Here is a 20,528-nt window from a genome sequence, read left to right as displayed (position 1 = left end):
TTTTATCCTCAGTTGTTGACGAAGCCCAGATATAATTGCCTTTTGGAAATGTTTTTAAATACTCAACTATATTTTAAACCCCAACTTTGTGAGTTAATGTTGTAATTATAATTATACTTCTTGTTTTTAACATACTCACTTTAAATTGAATAATCAGACCAAATGAAGTCAACAGTATCAGGTGAAACTCTTTTCTTTCACTTCTCAAGCAATACTGTAATGCTTTATCTCAATAGACTAATTGGTGAGGAACGTTTTGAGTCAATATGTCACCGATCTGAAATGGTCATATAACGAGTGGATCTGCATGGCCATAATTACCTTGTGAATTGTTTTCTTTCTCCCCCGAAATAGCTTTGTGTCAACATGACCAATGAGAAGATGCACCACTACATCAATGAAGTGCTTTTTCTACACGAGCAAACAGAATGTGTACAAGAGGGAGTTACCATGGAAACAACTTACTCTCCTGGTAACCAGACTGGAGTTTTGGATTTTTTTTTCCAGGTATTCATATAATATAATTAGATACTTTACAGGATTTAAATATACTGAAGACAAAGAATTTTCTTTCAAGGGGCCTTAATTTTGAGGTGGCTTTGTATCTGAGACTTCACTGTATTTATTTTTCAGAATTTTTTCAGAAATTTATTTTTTCAGAGTTGATTCAGGAGTACAAGTTACCCTCTTCCTGAAGGGGCATTTGAAGGATCATCAGTTCATTGAAAGGACCAGAAATACCAGATCATTTTATTATAAAAATATTCAGCGTTGGTTATGTCAATAAAACTCTTCTTTTGGCATAGTTACAGATGCTCAATGTACAAAATTAATATTTTATAAAACAATACTAAGACTAACAAGCTCATAGAACAAATTCAACAGGATCTTTTTAATTTATCTTCAAAGTTTTTAAATTGAAATATGGAAAAACATTGGCAGAAAAATATGTTTACGTACATATAGTCTTAGGACATCTGCCGGTGTCGACCCTTACCTTTATTATTTCTACCTTATAGTGCAAGAATCTTTGCCTCAGTATCTCTATCATAAAAACAAAAATCTACCATACAAACAGCAATCCCTCTGTACTGATGTAGTAAGACATGATATACATCTATCAATAATATCTCTAAAACACTTGAACATTGTTTAAAACTGGTACGTTTCAGCCACTGGAGAACATAGGCTGTAATTTTCTACCCTTTATTTCTATAAATGTAGACTTGTAAATTTATTTTATACATTTACCTAGTATGTAAAATACTCTTGTTCCTCTTACCAACTTGTCAACCTTCTTTATTTTAATGACAGAAGAAACCCTCTTCCTCCAGAAACCTCTCCCTCATCATGACACACATGGTATATAACTTCTCTATGTAAAGTTTAAAAATGTCTTCAAACAGGGATGCCTGGGTGGCTCAGTCATTAAGCGTCTGCCTTCGGCTCAGGTCATGATCCCAGGGTCCTGGGATGGAGCCCCACATCGGGCTCCCTGCTCAGCGGGAAGTCTGCTTCTCCCTCTCCCACTCCCCCTGCTTGTGTTCCCTCTCTCGCTGTGGCTCTCTCTGTCAAATAAATAAATAAAATCTTTAAAAAAATGTCTTCAAACCAACAGCAATATATAGTGAACTGTGTATGGGAAGCCTCAGACACCTGCTGCCCTCATTCTTGCTGGCTGCTGTGTTCTTGACTGCTAACCGGCAGCCAGCAGAATGACGTTCTTTCTGTGTCTTCGATGGCCATGATATTCTTTCTCTCTCTTTGATGGCCATCCTTGAGATTTCACCATGGAGTGATGATTATTTCAATAAGAGGACCCTCATCGGTGTGAGTTGGAAATGAGAGTGGGTATTTCTGACTGCTACTTCTCCTTGATCCCATAAAAATGAAAAGATGTACCAAGTATAGGGGGAAGCTTGGTGTTTACCTACAAATCTGCAGGTCTGTGTACCAGGCAGGCATACCCTATAGTAGAAAGGAAGCTTATTGTTTCCTTCCGAGTACCCATAATCCTCTACTGCTCACAAGCATCTGCGATTTTTGCTTAAGCCACATCCATATTTCAATGAACACGTATTTGTCTTATGTCCATGACCAGAGGAGGTGGATCCAGATTCTTACCTGACTCTCTACGTGTCTAGTGCATTTTGTTACCCTGTCGGTCCTCAGTGCTTTCTGTTGTCAAGGTGAAATGGCATACATTTCTTAGAACAATTCAGTCTCTCCTAAGCCCTCATTTCTGAAGGAATCGAAGGCCATTTTTTACGACTTCTTCTCCATGTTATATTTTCTTCTTCAGACACTTCACCAAGTTTCCAAGTCTGTAAGTTTGATTACCACCATTCTTTCATGGCTTTATATCAAACATCCAGAAAACATAATACATATGAATTTTAAAACTTTTGGAGACAATCCAAATTGTAATGCTTTAAAAAAATATCTTGTGCTGGGGCGCCTGGGTGGCTTAGTTAAGCATCTGCCTTCAGCTCAGGTCATGATCTCCGGGTCCTGGGATCGAACCCCGTGTTGGGCTTCCTGCTCATAGGGAGTCTGCTTCTCTCTCTCTCCCTCTGCCCCTCCCTGCTGCTCATTCTCTCTCTCTCTCTCTCTCTCAAATAAATAAAATCTTTAAAAAAATAATAAAAAAATACCTTGTGCTATACACAACTAATCTATCATTGAACATTATGTCAAAAACTAATGATGCACTATATGTTGGCTAATTGAATTTTTAAAAAATTAAAAAAAATAAAATATTTGGTAGAATTAAAAAAGTATATCTTGTTGGTTTCCGACCACCTTATCCTTGGAAAACATCATCTTGCTTTTGGCGTAGAGCACTTGGGCTATTTTGGAAGTCATCCCTTCCCTTATACTACTTGGGGCCTTGACTTTGAGTTACTGAAACACCCACTAGAGCTCTAAATTCTAGCCTCCAAAGAGGTCTGTCACTGCCCCCAAAACATGGATGCATTTGCAACATCCTTAACTAGCCCATTCACCCTTCCACTTGGTGTCTGTGTGTGCTCGCGTGTGTGGGGGGGGGTAAGTGTAACAGTATATGGAGGAGTGTCATGGTGTGATGCTCAAATGCACAGGTAAAGAAGCAGCTGCTGATCTTATGTATCAACGTCTTACTCTTCAACACATAGGATGCTATACATTGAAATGAAGAATCTGATCTTTCAACAAATCCCAGGCAAGACCAGTCCTCTGCCAACTCCTTATTGGTTTTTCTTTTAGGGCCTCTCTCCATCCATTTTGTGTACCCATACTTTTATTTTTTTTTCACCTCTGACTCTCTATAGGGTCCCTGGTTATCTGAGAATGTACCATACATTGGACTTCCTTCACCACATCCCCTTATCAGATACATTTCTGTATTGGTAACACAAGTCCCCAGAGGTGTTAGTGTCCTAGGTCGTTTGCTGAGGTGGGTCAGCTTGCTTCTTGCAGGCCTTCCCAATTCCTTTCTAGTGCCCCTTCTTCCTTTATCATTCATTCTTCTCCTTCCTTCTCAGGGAGGCTATCTGTCTGCTTATTCCAGAGATGGTCCTTCAGTTGCCAAATGTCTCCCAAAGGGCTCCCCCCTGGTACGTGAGCCCCAACCAGGTATAGGTCCTTCCCATGGCTGCCGCTTCCAACCTTTCTTCTCTGTGGCTGGCACTGGAAGGATCTCAACGTTTGCAGCCCTGAGACAAATGTATATAGTCTTTGCATTTTCTTTACCATAAGCAGGAAACTCCAAAAGGCTTAAAACAACTAAAATATTTCAGCCACAAAGAAACAACTTTCTTTTGGCCAAGTGAATAATATAAGAGGCCTGTGGTGGTTTGGTTTGGTGACCTTGGGTCAAAATACAAACCGAATGGCTATAGGGGCCAATAGAGACCTCTTCACTTCCTGAGAAGAATTATTTTATGGTATTCACACTTCCAAAAGCACACTTGAGTTGATGTGAAGAATTCAGATATATGACAGAATGAGGTAAATAAATAATACAAATTACCTGCTTTTTAAAGGTAGATTTGACATGTCAACAGAAGAACTTTCCTAGAGAAGAAAAGATAAACAGAACAGCAGTGGGTCAGAGTTATTCACCTGATGTGTAAACCACGCAGGCACAGTGGTGCTCTGTGTGCGGGGAACGGACTGTCAGGGTAAATTGAGAAGTTCTTTCAAGCAGCGTTTTCCTTCATGTGAGATTAATTTTAAGTGGTTGCTTATATATGACTTTAGCTTCCGTGTTTGACAGCTATAAACTATCAGACTTCTAATTTGAATTTTACCAGTTATAACTTCCAACTTTATTTTTTCTGGGTCTTAATATTTGAATATTATAGTCACTTCTACTTCCTGCTGAATAGGGTTTTTCTACAATTTTTATGACTCAAATGATTATAGGTTTTGTTTTCGGAGAAGTTACTTGACCCATCATAACTGTGAAGTGGTCGATACGGGTTAGAGGTCAAGAAAAATTACACTTCTCCTTTAGTTGGAAATTTTATTTTTCTTTTTGAGATGACAATATAATTTTTTTTTAAGATTTTATTTTATTTATTTGAGAGAGAGAGAATGAGAGACAGAGAGCACGAGAGGGAAGAGGGCAGAGGGAGAAGCAGACCCCCTGCTGAGCAGGGAGCCCGATGCGGGACTCGATCCCGGGACTCCAGGATCATGACCTGAGCCGAAGGCAGTCGCTTAACCAACTGAGCCACCCAGGCGCCCGACAATATAATTTTTAATAACTCCAGCGTTTGAATGACATTAAAACACACTCTTTAATTGATTTATTCATTATCAATTATTAATCAACCAATGCTGTTTGGGGCCTACGTTACATCTGAATTTTGCTAGGTGTTGGGGTTACAGTAGTGAGCAAACATAAATGTGTATTAAAAGTAGACTAATTCATTTTTTGAGTGCTTATATGAACATAATGAAAATACAAATGAGCATACATGTACAATAATAACAAAACCATCAAACTGAGTAATAGAAGAAAAATACTATCTCTTCTTGATTTTCAGAAGCCATCTGGATTTCTCTCTTTATTGGATGAAGAAAGTCAGATGATTTGGTCAATGGAACCAAATCTTCCCAAAAAGCTACAAAGTCTCCTCGAATCGTCAAACACAAATGCAGTCTATTCCCCCATGAAGGATGGGAACGGGAACGTGGCGCTCAAAGACCAGGGCACGGCGTTCACTACCATGCACTACGCAGGAAGGGTAAGTGCAAAGAGCGGCATGATACAGCATGTGCGCTAGGGGACCAAACGTCTTCAGGACAAGCTTTCAAGTTTTAGACATTTTAGAGTTTATTATTTCAATGAACGGAAGTTGGGCAAACAACCCACACAATTTTACTTTTCTAAGCTCTTTTATTTTAACCTGAGGAGGACTTTGCATCTTCAGAATGTGGGTGATGAAGCAGGTGGTCAGATCCTTCCGTAACGTTCCCCAGATTATAACATAATGTGAACAAAAGCGCCTTGGTTTTAATACAGACAGCTCTGCTCTGCACTTGGGGATCCCTTCATTAGCCAAGCAGATATTCGTCTTCTGACTTTACTTGCCCTCAATGTAGTTTTTAGTATTAAATTATTTTTCTTAAAGCATGTCAACCTGAGTAAAGAGAGCTACTCTCCACCCTCTCTCAGTTCCCTAACCAGCTTAGTAAAAGGCGCTTCTTTCTTAAACGCCTTCAAGGACCCCCTCTTACCTGTCTACAAAAACCTCACACCCCTTAGGCTGGGCTAATATCCCAGGCCCCTCTGAGCTGATTTAGCCATGACTTCTGTGTCACAACCCCCTTAGCCAAAACCTCTGTTCAGGTGACTTTTCTAATCCACTCACTGTCTCCGGCATTCCACACGCCTTGGAGCTCCCACTCCTCCTGCTCCAGCTTAAAATACCCTCCTTCTTCACAAGGTCACATCACATTCATTTTTTGATACTCGAATCCACGTTCCATTTACCTTCCATCCAGGCCCATCTATGGTTACTGTCATCCCCCTATGAATTTGTGGCCCCTGGGTTTCCCCCATTTGGCGCTTAGCCGAAGTTACCTATCGGAGGGTGAAACCTCCAGTCAGTGTGTTTCAGGTCATTTCAGTCCCTGTTCACTGAGACTCTACTAGATTCCAAACCCAGAGCATTAGAGAAGCAAAGATGAAGAAACCATATTCCTTGCTCTCAAATATCTCACTGTCGACAAATAAGGAAAAGGCAAATTAATAAATAATTATGATATAATTTACTTATAATAACATGGGTAATATTAATCAAGTTCTGTATTATCCTGGAGAAATAAGCAATCATTTGGCTCCCAGAGAAAGTGTAGAAATATTTTCTAGAGGAGGTCAAATGTGGCCCAGGCCTTTGGGGATGTTAGAGCTCAGTAAGGATAAAAGGAAGGAGCATTCTGGTGGAGACATGGACTTTTGAATGGCATGTCCATCCCCCAGGACTCTGCTGCCTAGGGCAGAATCCACTATCGCTGTTCAAGTGGAAAATAATTTGGTGTAGGAAAATAATTGTCGGGAGACTCTAAGTTGAACATTCAGGAATGACTCAAAACCACACCACAGGATGGGGCTTCCAACATCACTGTGGCCTCGTCTTTGATCCAGAGGCTTCCAGCCAAATGGAGAAGCTGCTGCCCCAGGTACTGACCCTCACTTCCCGCCACCCACCACTGACACCAGGAAAGTGCCCATCCACTGGCAGTCAGCACAGAGAAGTCAGTGAGCCAGTGACCAGGCTGGGAGGTCTCCATTGCCAGAGAAGACAGCATCTTCATGACATGCTTATGAGACACACAGGAGACGCAACTGAAGCACGGCCTCCACCACGCCTACCTTTGGAATCTTGAGCGGTAGTGCCAGACTGGTAGAAGCTAGAGAACAATCAGATGCTAGCTGCAAGGAAGCCTGGGAATTTTCCCACCTTCTAACATGTGCGGTGCAAGAAGGCGGCTATTGCTGAGAGTGCTGTGGGCCCTTCTGCCATGTCCACCCACCCTGCATTTGGGAAATGGTACAAGAAGTACAGTTAAGTCTCTAGAGATTGGCTGGAGATAAGTCTTTAAAAAAACTGTTTTTGGACCAAATCATGAATAAATATACATGTACTACTCAGGACTTTGTCCTCTCGACGGTGTTAACTCCCCACATATTTTCAGACAGTGTGGGGGATGAAGTAAGGAAAACAGAGAACACGGTAGAGGATGGATTGGGGGAAAGAAGAAGGCGGTTATGGGAACACTCAAGCAAGAACTGCCTTTGGACCATAGCAGAAGATTGCAGAGGTGGTGTTCTGAAGACGAGGCTGCTGTGCTGGCTGATGGGACGTCCCAAGCAGGGAAGGGGCCATAACTTGAAATGGCAGGTGTCTCCCCACTGTGGATGGATGGTTCCAGTGCCAACCACGAGAGGAATCCTGGAGAAGAGGCAGTCTGGAAGGAAAGATATTCAGTGTAGACGTTTTGAATTTGAAGTTTTTAGTAGAAACTTCAATAGGATGTGACAAATAAAAGAGGTTGGTTGTTTTTAGAAACATAGGCATATTTGTGGAAATGTGTATCTTGGTAATTTCACTCAGGAAGAACATGGAGAAGATGGAGAAAAGGAGTAGGAAATTGATCATGAAAACCAAGAGAAAAGAAGGAGGACAGGGTCAGCAGGAGGTACACCTGAATGGAACAGGTGGGCCAGGAGCACCCTGGGGAGACATTGTAGTATCATAGCGCCATGGGAAGGGCCGAGGGGTGAATGGCCGTGGAGAGGGCCTCAGTGCAAGATTTTATACGCACACACACGCGCTCATTCCTAGAGTGTTATTAACTTATTAACTACCTTTTACATATGAGAGATTTAGCCTTTAACATTTTTTATAATGGTAGCAAACCCTCTAATCCTGTATTTGAATTTTTAATCTATATTTTCTTCATATTGAGCATTTACTAATTCATAGGATTTAGTTGAAATATTACAGTAAGACATAAGTGGTGATTTTGGAAAACTACTTTCCTATTTTCCTCTAAGTTTCATGGAAGCTATCTTAAGTCCGTCTATACCTGACCCGCCTTGTATTGAATCTTGGAGGTGTATCAGATTATTCAATAAATGCTAATTGCATTAAATGGAATGGGACCAAGCTTTGGAATAATATTTTGTTTATTAATTATTTGTTTGCTTTTAAAAATTATTCTACAACCACTTAATAGAATTTCAGTTTCAAGTGTTTTTTTTTTTTAATTTGGGGAAAAACAGTGAACAGTTTGAATAAATAGTTAGTTCACTGAGCTCTGGTAGCAATAAAGCAGAGCAGAGCCAGTCAATCGATTAGCTGCCACAGAGACAAACCCCATGGAATTATGAATTTTTCTGTAAAAGTGCCTTTATGTTTTAAGCAGGATTTTCCATAATTGGAGTCAATTTCGTGGTTTTATAAAAATCTTTCATTTTACTGAGATCTACTAATGAGTCTTAGCCCAAGGACTCCCTAAGGACTCATTCACATGTTACAGTATAGATTATATGTAATTTGTGGCAATATGTCAAGCCATATGCCTTTCTAATCATCAGATGTAGCTACATATATTTAATTGTGAGCTACTGCATTTTCAAGGAAAGCAGCGTACTCTGCATTTTATAAATCAAGAGACGTAGCAAAGAGCTACTTGGTTTAGAAACAGCATGCACGATCTATTTTGGACAGTAGTATGAGCATTCCTGAAGGGCCCTTTGGTGATAAAGCTGATCCCAGGAAAGAAGCTCAGTAGCTCTGGGGTTCTTGGGTTTCTCTGTGGCCTCTTCTTTGGCCAGATGGATGGGCTAGCATGTCGCTCGGATCACCATGTGCTCTTCTGTGACTGGGTTACCTGGTTTCGTGAGTGAAAACTTACCTCTCACGGGAAGGATGATCACTGTGGCCAGTGATGATACTCACATCCAGCCCGCCAGGAAGGACTCTTCTGCTCTGACTACGAGACCCCACCATGCTTCTGAATCCTGTTTGGAGCAGAGGCTCCTAGGTCCTTTTAGAAATGTTTAAGCAACATTATTTGAATTATAGCTGAAGATCTTTCCTAAACACATTTGAATTTTTCATTACTCATAGGAACCTGGTGTATTTTCCAACCTCCATTACAGAAATATTTTAAAGTAAATGGGAAGAGGCTGTGCATGAAATATTAACAGGGTCTCATTAATGAGCATGGATCTGAATTAAAAAAGGCTGAGGGGTTTTTTTTTGTTGTTATTTGTTTTAGCAAATTTTAAATCATATATGGATTAGCTGTTTTAGGAATTGCTCTTAAACTTCCAGTGGTGATTTAAATGATGGATATGCATTAAATCCAGAAGTGTGTCTAATTTTATTGGCTCTTAAAATTAAGAATCTTGGAGGAAAGAAGAATTATGATTTGGAAAAAGACATTGGCTCTCAGGAAATTTGAATTTCCATTAAGGTGATTCTGAACTAACTCTAATAGGAAATAGTATTTTGAAGGTCCTAAATTTTAATGTGAGAAAAGTGAATAGATTAGGAGATAGTAAAGCAATCTGAAGTAATAAAAATTGAATTAATGAAAATACAGGTCAAAGTAGTAGTTATAAAATATATGATACTCGCCTATCTGACCTTTGTTGTCTGCTCATAAGGTCTTTGTCTGAAAGTTGTTTATGGCAATAATTTGTTTTAACACAAAGTAATTCTCTTTGGATCCCAGATGGGTGTCCTGTATGACCGGCCTGGTTTTTTTTTTTTAAATCTTTTTTTTTTTTTTAAGATTTTTATTTATTTATTTGACAGAGAGATAGAGAGCACAAGTAGGCAGAGCGGCAGGCAGAGGGAGAGGAAGAAGCAGGCTCCCCACTGAGCAGGGAGCCGGACGTGGGGCTCGATCCCAGGACCCCAGGATCATGACCTGAGCCGAAGGCAGCCGCTTAACCGACTGAGCCACCCAGGCGCCCCTGACCGGCCTGGTTTTTACAAATCAAACTGGTGATATTGTTCTTGCCTGAGATGATGTGTCTGTGTTTTGGCTTCCTTTTCTCCCCAAACCCTTAAATATTGCAGTGGGCTGAATGGTGGCCCCCCCCAAAAAAGGTATGGCCATGTGCTCATCCCTAGAACCTGGGAATGGAATATTATTTGGAATAGGGGTCTTTGCTTATGTAATGAAGTCCAGGATCTCGAGGTGAGGAGATCGCCCTGGATGATCTGGGGGAGCTCTAAATCCAAGGGCAAGTATCCTCTGGGAAGGAAGCAAAGAGAGATATGGGAGAGAAAAGGAGGTCACACAAGCAAGGAGTCAGGGACAGGAGAGATACAGCCATGGGGCAAGAAGCTCCAGGGCTCCCAGAAGCTAGGAAAGGCAGGAAGGCGTGTCCTCTAGAGCCTCCAGGAGTGTAAAGATGCCCGATGTCAGAGTTCTGGCCTCCAGAACTGTGAAAGAACAAATTTCTCTTGTTTTGAGCCAACCGGTTTGTGGTCATTTGTCACAGCAGCCCCCAGAACCAATACACATGTCCATTGGCTCAACATTCACAGATTAGAAGAGAAGGGAGTGGTTTTAATTCATACCTTTATGGAATTTCTTTACCACATTTGATTCGTTTGAAAGTGACCCTGACATTTCTCCACCTGTATTGTTGCTCATGTGGTTTTCTTCACCTGAAATGCCCCTTTCCTGTCTTTCCAGACCTTATCCATCTTAGGAGCAGGTTCTTGGCCTAATCCACATTTCATTGATCTCTCTCTTCCCTAATCAGTAGTGATGGCTGATGCTAGCATGGCATTTTCCGACTTACAAAGTGCTTCTGAGGCCTTGTGTATAAACGTTGCTATGTCCGTTTCCCAGTTAAGTCAGCCTTGGTGAAGTTCAGTGGTTTGCCAAAGATTGAACAGCTATGCACGAGTCTCCTGGGGGTGCCTTAACAAAGTTCCACATGCTGGGTGGCTTGAAATGCAGAAATTTATCCCCACATTTCCAGAGACCAGAATCCAAAATCAAGTGTCAGCAGGGTTGGCTCCTTCAGTGGAGTCTGAGAGAACTCTGTTCCAAGCTTCTCCCTGGCTTTTGGTGGTTGCCAGCTGTCAACGTCACTTGGCTTGTAGACACAATTCCCAATCTCTGCCTCTGTCTTCACAGCTCTCTGTCCCCTCCTCTTCTCTGAAGGTATCAGGCATTGAATTTAGGGCCCACCCTATGCACTATGACCTCATCCTATATAGTGACATCTTTGAAAGATCTTATTTCCAAATAAGGTCACATTCTGTGGTTCTGGGTGGACATGAAATTTGAGGGTACACTACTGAACCCACCACAGGGTGGTAGGTCACAATACCGTATTTCGCTTTCCATTTTGAGGACCACGTATTTCCCCATCTCCACCACAGTATGTGTGAAATTCTTCAAGTGCTTGTTGTCTATAGTCACAGAATCCATGTATTACAATAGAGAACCTCTGCAGGGCCCACAGGGACTCCATCACCAGGACGTTGAGGAGGACACTGACCCCTCAGTTTCCACATCCATAAAGTTTGCAATTCAGGAGAATATAATTATGAACCTCAGAAACTTGTTCTGAAGGTCACGTATTGGGCAAGAAATCAAGGCATGTATGATTCTTTTGAGATGTTCCATCAAATATGAGTCATATTTCCCCCAACAATAGCTGAAGGTCTCTCCATGAAGAAGTACCACTGTATCTGGCAGGATTTTGAACTCATCAATAACAAGTTTTGAAGACTAGAAAATATTTCAGGTATCATCTGTCAACTGGCTATATTTTCAGGTGAGAATATCAGGGGCCCAGTTGACTTGCTGAAATTAAGTTAGTGATAGAATGTCCTTCATTAGTTAAAAAATAGGTTTGTTAATTTTTATATCTTATTAATATGCTCAATGCCTGAAGCAAAGCTTTGTTAAGTCATGTTAGAATGCTTATTTTTATTTCTCATAACATAATTAGTATCACTTCAGCCGATGATAGGGAAAATGTAACCACCAAAGTTATAGTATTTTCTTCCCTATCATGCTTGAAAACCTTCAGCAGAAGGTGCAGAAATAGAGATATTTTTTCTATCTGTGAAAATTGTAATAATAGAAGAGAAAACATTTAGATAATATTTTAACTTAATGTTTTTCACTGAATATAAAGGTTGTTTTCATGTTAAGTAGCTCTACCTAGATCTAAGAGAATTTTTGTAAATATTATGTTCTTTACCATTTTGCTTTATGACTAATATTTTAATGGAGCAAACAGGTGTGTGAAATTTTACTGCAGATTTTAGAAGATCCTTTCCATTATTGTTTGCCTGAAGAAAATGAAAGCATTCTCTGCAATTTCTATACTATATATTCTGAGATGTAATTTTATGACAGTTTGAAAATGCAGAGTGCCTTTATATAATGTGCTTGTAGATGTGTCTTTCTGTGGGTGGATTTTGATTGTTTTCATCAGGATTCCTTTTTCCGTCCCCGCAGAGCATGTTGTAATCCCGGACTATAGGCCTTGATCATTAGTGTTCGTGTCGCTGATTTCCACAGACCTTTATGAGAACCATATTACTAAAACATCGCTGATAGAAGTCATGTAGGGGAAGAATGATGTTGCTGATTTGTGGCCAGTCTGTGAAACATCTGATTTTTTTTTTTTTTTCCTTCTCCTTGAATAAGATCTACCCCTGTCACTGGATAAACTAAGTCTGAAATTTATCCATTAAGGTTGCTGTTACTCAGATCTGAGAAGCAGAGATACTGCAGTAGATTTTGGTGACATACTGATGACAATAAGCCTCTTTGCCCCTCAGCGTATTTACATTACACGTATGCAGGGGAAATGGTGGCCTGTTCAATTTCCCAAATCCACCTGCACCAGGAATGCCTTCTGTAGCTTGTCAGCTGGCCTTCACCCTGGAGATCTGTGGGAGACACGATGTGCCCAAGAAGACTTGGAAAGTGAACCTTTAAAATCAAAAGAAAAAGGAGATGAACTAATCAATAGGGAGGCTTCTATTTATTTCTCTTTCTTTTCTCCAGGCAGAATCCCCAGACGTAACAGTGAAATCTGTCTGGTCTAAGCCAAATGGATACTATTAAAAGTTATTTGACAAAGATATCTTGACCCACACAGAATGAGCTTAATTTACATCTGTATTTGCTCACCTCTTGGGCAGGCTCCTGGAAAAATAAAAACTAAGTCTACAAGGCCCCTGGTGCTCTGTTGCTCATATCAATTTTGCCTCTGGTGTAAATTTCTGTAGGAGACCTGATAAATGTTTCCTTATCCAGGGTTTCATTTGGAAGAGAAAATGCAGGCTCTCATTCAGGGAATCTTACTGTTTCTTTGGGGATTTAATAGGTTCTGTTATCTTCATGGACTGACAGAAAGTTGTAAATAAGGAACTTTAGGTTTCCTGGAATATTGATATCTTATTGTTAGTTGATTGTTTTTTTTTTTCCTTAAAAGGAACCAATGAGACATATTCATAAATTTCAGATATGGAAATTACAAGGCAATGTCTATATTCAGATGCTAGATAAGGACCCTTAACAATAATACTGTGTGCTCCTAACTTTCTTTGTTTATTAGTATTTATAACATAAAGTGAATGAGAATGAAAGCAAGCAGTACTGTTAGATAGAATCACTTAATGGAAAAGTAAAAAGTAGAAGCCCCTACCTATAAATATTGATGGCTATAGAGAGATCAATTTACCACTACACATGAAATTGAGACTCTTTTCAGCCCACCTCAGATAGAAAGCTGAAACCACGCATGAAAAATTATCAGACCCATTTGTATTTGCCTGAAAACAGTCTTTCATTTCTTTTCCTAAAATCCGATCTTTACATACATTCCGATGTGATGTCTTATATTCAAGAGGATATTCCAAAGTTTTGAGTTTTTATCACCTGGTAATCCCAACCACCTCTTTTCTAGAAATCATATTTTGCTTCACGTGAAAGGGATTAGAAATTTGACTAATAAGTGAATTTACTTCCATTCCATAAATATCAGTGTTTCCCAGGAGAGTATTTTATGTCTCCTGCTAGGACTTTATATACCCTCAAGATTCCCTTTTCTGCATGACATGAGTCCCGAAGCTCCAGTCTATTTGCCTGTGGGCTTCACGCCTGCATTTGTGCTTGTTAAGATTTCTCCTTGGCTGGCATCTTCAGCTCAGCAGATCCAGAAGCGAACTGCACTCAATTCCCAAACCACCTCCCACGCTCTCTCTCTCCCTCTCAACTCACTTCAAAAAAGTAAAGCAGTGAAACTGATTTCCCGTATTTGTCCCACTTTTCAACTCATGGTAAAATCAGAAACACAGTTAATTGCCAAATACCAGCCCCCACTCCCCTCCTTACTCCTGAATCCGAATGCTCCTTTCCTGCTCCGGGACCCTAGTTCACGGCCCCTCACTGGCGGCTCCTGATGCCGGCTGGCTGAAGAGGCTCTAGTTACCAGTTAAGGAATGAATGAGCGGTTTTACTTAAAAGTGTATGAACTGCCTCTGCTCCGTTGATCTTTTTGTTTCTCCGGTAACTGTTCAAAGTTAAAGGTGATTATCCTTATTGCACTTGTTAATTATGGACATGCCTGCAGCCGTGGTGGCTCCTGTCCTTATCAGCTGCTCATAAACCGCTCTTTTAACCAATTTTGCCACCAACCTCCGTCTCCCCGGTAGAAGAATAAACTTCCCTTTCCCTTCTAAAGACCAGATCTTCCAGATCATTTTCACACTCCTGTTCTTCATGTACCTGGGAGTTGAACAAGCAACTCGGGGGATGTAATCAGATTCAATTTTATTTTTGGCTCACACTGCTTTTTAAAATATGTTCAGCAGAGACAGTCCTTTCCTTGGAACCAGATAAAAACCCAGGCAGCTCCAGTGATATTTCTGGTCTCTGTCCAGTAATAGGACGTCCTTCATTTGCTTTCGTTGGCACTCACAGACTCAGTTCCATAATGAAGAACTTCTAGTCCTTGTTAATAATCGTCATTACAAACTTAACTGAAAGGCGAGGCCCCTCCTGCTTCCACCGCAGAGGATGCTGTCTGTTCAGTGGCCTTGGGAGTCCTGCTTCCTCTCTTTTCTTGAGCTGCGTGGTCTCACAGCGTCTCAATGGTTTCCCACAAATGATGCCTTTCAGCGTTTAGGGCTTGCTCTGCCTGGCTGCTTTCATGTGTCCCCAAGACACTCTGCCCCTGCCGGGGTGGTACGGACCCTTCGGGCTGGCTGCCCCCCATGGCCCTGGTTGCTGGGGTTCATCATACAGACTGTCTGCGCTGGGCTCTGTTACTGCCAGTCCCAGCTCCCACCCTGTTGGCCAGGATATCACGGAACTCGGGCTTGGGGGCCACATAAGGGAACTTCACCATGGCCTTTGTAGTTCATCAAAAACCTTATATGTTCTGTGCTCTCCACTTTCAGGAGCTGACAAGGAGAGTCCAACCCACTGCAGCACTATTCCTGGGCCCCCATCCCCCCTCGCCTGCCTGCTTCTGATTTTGTGCTTCTTGGTGGAGTTAAACACTGGCTTGCGGTATCTCCCTAAGTGGTATGGCAATGTCAGCGATTGAGAGGGGTCCCATGAAGCCCCCTCCCAGTTGGCTTAGGAGACAGTAGGGAGAAGTTGTGGAAAAGCATTTATGGCCATATTCTCATGCTTTATAAAGCAACTGCTGTGTACTCGAACTAGGTACGAGGGCAATAGACCCATAGAGGTAGACATGGATATAGAAATCAATTACAGTAGATAGATTGATAAAGTAAACACACACAGACACACACACTTCAAATACCCATGCTGCCTAAACTCAGGAAAGCTCTCCATGCTATCATCTGGGAGATCCTAAAATGCCTGAATTGTCAATGAAGGTGGCTTCCTTACAGAAACTTTAACTTTTAGCACTTCATCTGTATGGAAATACAGATTTCCATATTAGAAACATTGTTGATGTGATAATATAATTAACAATTCAGTTTGTCCTCAACTTACTGCCGTATGAGGTAGAACGTGTGTGCTGTTGAAAACCCCCTCGTCCTAATGTGGTGTCTGTAGCGTGGACGGACTCTAGATAAGCTCGGTAAGAGTGAGAACAAAGGAAAATTAAGGCACTTGCAGTCTAAGGAGTGAATTCCTGAGTGAGGCCATTAAAGGCCCCCCTGCCCCCCCAGGGGGAAATTATACCATGGTTTGGCACTCGGGTCCTTCTCCGATTCTGCCCGGAATAAGATCGAGAGTTGTCATATTGGTGTTTCCAGCCTACACAACGGTGCCCTGCTTGTTCTCATGTCTTTCTCCTGTAGCCCCTGAGGCTCCGCATCCCTGCCTGTGTGCTGAGACCCATTCTGCTCACTCCACGGGAGTCATTTTATGGGCCTGGATGAGCTCTCCTATCACACTCACTCTTTCTAGAATGACGGGTTCTCGTCGCTTTGTCTGCTGCCCTCCATCAGCGCCTCCAGGCCCCGCGTCACTCTCTTTGCTTTCTTTCCTCTTTGCCTTCAAGAGCTTCCTTCTCTTTCTTCAGGTGTTTTGCACAGTGATGAGTGCAGTGTCTCTCCCTGTCCTTTCCTGAGCTGCAAGCAGGTGGGAGCATCTGAGCCGTCAGCACCGAGAGAGCAATAGACAAAGCAAGCCACTGGGAATGCTGGAGGTCAGTCAGGATGCAGTCTGGAAAGAAAGCTGTGCCAGATTCTCAAGGAGGGGGAAAGGAGTACAGAGAATGGGTTCCACAGGAGAAGCTGAGGAGACAGACAAGGGACATTGAGGTGACCCAGAGGCGTGTCCCAGTGGATGCACTCACCTCCTCAGAGGCTGGAGAAAAGAAGGGAAGATGAGGTAGCTCTTGGGTGAGAATGGAACCCATGTGTTGGGGAGGAAAAGAGTCTCCAAGGGTCCTACCCTCCAGTCTTCTGCCCGTGGTCCCCGTCACAGCCCAGCTGGAGGGCTGGGTCCGAGCACCGCTGGGCAGACAAGGGACAGTGTGTAGATGGGACAGGACATTACTAAGCACAATGTGTGGCTGGGCCTTGTTTTTTTAAAAGGCTGTGTTTAGACAAGAATAGATTTGATAGATGATACATAGATTAATATTGGTTATCTCCGAGAAGAGGAGTAATTTTTACTTTATTATTTTTATTGTTTTCCCAATTTTATAAACACACATGTATTTTGTAAGGTGTCTGTAAAATATAAAAGTATAAAAAGACTTGCCGTAGCGTTTTCCTTGATTTTTTTTTTTCCCCGGATGTAGTCTTTGAACCCTGACAGTGTCCTCAATCCGATGAAGGTGGTATTTAGTAACCTTGGCTACTAGCCGCATCAGAGGCAGTTCGAAAGTCTAAGCAGATGATATCCACACCCGTGCCCATTTACTGTGTTCGTACGGAGCCTGCTCCCGTTCCCTTAAAATAACGATCTGTATTGCGGGCTGTGCTGGCAGTCAGCAGACTTTAGTGGGAACCGACCTCGGGGCCCTTTACCTTGAATAAACAAGAAACTGCCTTCCAGGGAAGCCGATGATGTCATGCCCACAGCCAACGGTCACAGTCCGCGTCCCGTAAGTGGGTTTTCGGTTGGCGGGTGGACGCTAGAATCAGAAGCCTTCGTTATAGCCGTGGGTGCACTTCCCTTCTGCTGCAGCACACTTTTATTCATTTTCTGTCCGCAGACTGCCAGCGCTGTTTATGGCTTATGCAGGGTGCCCCAGCATGCAGGGTTGTTCAAAAAATACCGGTTCTCTTGCTACTGTCTCAGGTAAAAATATTTGAAAATCCTTTCTGAACAGCTTTTTACAAATGCTGACTCTCCTACGGAAAAAGGTTGGCAATGAGTATAATTAGAGTGTCGTCTCATCTTAAACTTACCAGCGATTTCTAGCTACGCCAGGATCTCCTCCCATCACGACGCTACATCTAACATTCCTCAGCAAACCCTGTGGCCGGGCTCCCTTGCTCGCCTCCAGCATCCCGGGGAGGACGGAGTTCACCGAGCAGCCTACGCCGCTGGTACCTGGAGCCGCGATGCTCATCCTTGTGTGTGCACCGGGATCAACTGGGGAGCGAGTTAGAAATGCAGGTTCCTTGGTTCCACTCCCATGAATGATGATTAAAGAGGGCCGGGGACGTCCAGCATGTGCGCGTGTGTATTAAGCCCCAGAGAATCCTCTCTAGGTGACCTGTGAAGCCTGTTTTCAGAAACACTGAAGGTGTTAACACCCGGTAGGTGCTCAGGTGAGCACACATTCCACGGCCTCACGTGGCCTGGCCCCCACAGGGGGAGCTGCACCGCAGGCGTAAAGAGCACACAGAGCCCAGCTCGGCGACCTCAGCACCTTCCTTATCAAAGGGCTGTAAGCCAGCCGCTCTTGCTCTCAACTCAGAGTGAAAGGCTTCCGTGAGCAACCAGGCCCGAGCCTGACAGCCTTCAGGGAGGAGGAGAGTGCATGTGCGCCTGGCATTTCGTAACTTTTCTTTGTGGACCCAGGAAACGAGGCAGCTTGATAAAGTGTGATTCATAGCCATGGGGAAAGCTTGATTCTCCCTTTTACATATATAGCCTATGTAACCTAATCTATCCTGTGATTGTGTGTATTGCGGTCCCGGAGTGTTAACAGCAAGGACTTCCGGGAAAACAGCACACATACCGCCCCCCATCCCTGGCTCACCCGCACTCCTCCTCCTCCTTGGACCCCCAGGCTGAAGCATTTGCATGAATCTTGCTAACTGCTGAAACACAAGCAAAATGCTAAGTTTCCTTTGGAGTCTTTTCATTGAACAGACTCATTCCAAATGAATCTTTGAATACGTAGATGGCTTCCTTAAACATTGGTATTGGGCTGTATGCATATAAATGTCTCCATTACATGCATGAGGGACATTGCCACTTAACACATGAATCCTATCTTCTAGTCCTTAAGAGGGAAAAAAAATAAAGCCTGAGGTCCAGTTATATAAAGACAGTGGGGGCGGGGGAGGAAAAAAAGTAGTTGAAAGCATAGACTGGCCTCTATCTTTTGCTACTTTCAGGTTCTTCTCCTTTCATCCCCAAATACTAAACCAGCAAGGACAGGCAAGGCAGGGCAGCAAGAGAGCTGACCTGAGTGATGGAGCAAGGCCTCTGCCTCCCCCACTGCTTCCCGCCGCTCCCACGGCACCTGTCCGTCCGTCCCTCCTCCTCGGGGACGCGGCTGACAGGACGGACCTGGCTCTGTTCTCCTGATGGCACAGACTCACAAAGCCAGGCGTGATTTCTAGGGTACATTGAGTCTCTCCTTGGCTGTTTGCCTTCCGTAGAAAGTTCTCTGTCCGTTCCACTAGGCTTTGAGGCTCACCTCCCTTTGGATGCCCGAGAACCAGGGGCGTTGGTTCCACTGAGTTTTGCAGCTTCTGTAGTTTCTTCTCTATGCGGCAGTTGCGCCCTCTCCCTCCTAGAGGCCGTTGCTGTTGGTGAGGTCCCGATGGCAAGGTGGCCAAGGTGGAGAGGGCAGCGAGCTTCAGGTGGCTTTCCCCTCCTGGGACACTCACTCTGTTTGGAAGCAGTTCCTTTGGAGCGTGACAGGATTCTGACAGCGACAGGACGGGCGGCCCTATTGGCAGCCTCAAAAGAGAGGACCTAGAGGATGTCGTGAGTCCTTCTCACATCAGTGGCCTAACAAAGTTCTGGAACAGGTCGGAGAAGAAGGTGGAGGCGAGCATTAGAAGCGGGTATGGGGCGTTGACTAGGACAGCAGGTAGGGTGCAGAGCCGAGTGCTAACCACCTTGTTCATTGATGTTCAAAATCCCCTCGAGAGAGGCAGACAGGCAGAGGTGGAGAGAGACAGAGAGGCTGACGTGACCTCCCATGTCCTGGAGACGAGAAGGCCCAGTATCTTGACGGGTTTACCACCAGGGGCCGTGGCTAGTTGAAGCTGGAGCCCAGGAGGTGTCCGGCCCTGCCCGAGCGCCGGGGCTGCAGAGCAGCCTGGGCCTTGCAGCTGGAGGATCTGGGAGGTTTGCTGAAAGGGAAGGCAGGATGGACGCCAAGGGAGGGACTGGGACGCAGAGTGGCAGGAAGTGAGGAGGAAGGCAGAGTGGAACGTGCCCCAGGTGGAAGGAGCCCATGCAAATCATTCTGTAGGTGAAGGTTTATCGGGGATCCGATGGCAGTGCTCGTTGACTTCGTGCCTTTCCATTCCACCTTTTTCTCGAAATTAACTTCACGTTCTTGCGTTCTTTTTGGATAAAAAAGTAAATGTGTGTTATTTTAGTCTAGATTATATTTTTTAGCTGTGGCCACCTTGTTTTCTATCATTTTTTTTTTAAGTAAAAACAGACACAACCTTTTTTTTTTTTTTTTTTTTTAAATCTTTAAAAACTATATTTGATATCTTCCAATCCATTGCAATTATTGTACATTTTGGTGCTTATGTTTATCCCATCTTAGGCCAGTGGGAGTCTCTTCAGGTTGGTTCTTATGTCTTTTTTTTTTTTTTTTTTTTTTTTTTTTTTTTTTTTTA

General features: G+C 43.1%; 1 protein-coding gene across 1 annotated transcript in view; it reads left to right on the top strand.

The window, feature by feature from the left end:
• MYO16 (myosin XVI) overlaps nt 1-20,528 on the top strand; it is a 441,248-nt gene that overhangs the window by 264,397 nt on the left and 156,323 nt on the right. The window contains exons 21-22 of the mRNA XM_044913335.1: nt 355-507; nt 5,034-5,234. Of these exons, the coding sequence (XP_044769270.1) occupies nt 355-507; nt 5,034-5,234 (354 nt within the window). The remainder of the gene's footprint in view (nt 1-354; nt 508-5,033; nt 5,235-20,528) is intronic.

This window comes from Neomonachus schauinslandi, chromosome 3 (assembly GCF_002201575.2).
Source record: "Neomonachus schauinslandi chromosome 3, ASM220157v2, whole genome shotgun sequence".
Lineage (NCBI taxonomy): Eukaryota > Metazoa > Chordata > Mammalia > Carnivora > Phocidae > Neomonachus > Neomonachus schauinslandi.
The sequence above is the reverse complement of the archived record's forward strand: the minus strand, read 5'-3'. Positions and strand labels throughout refer to the sequence as shown.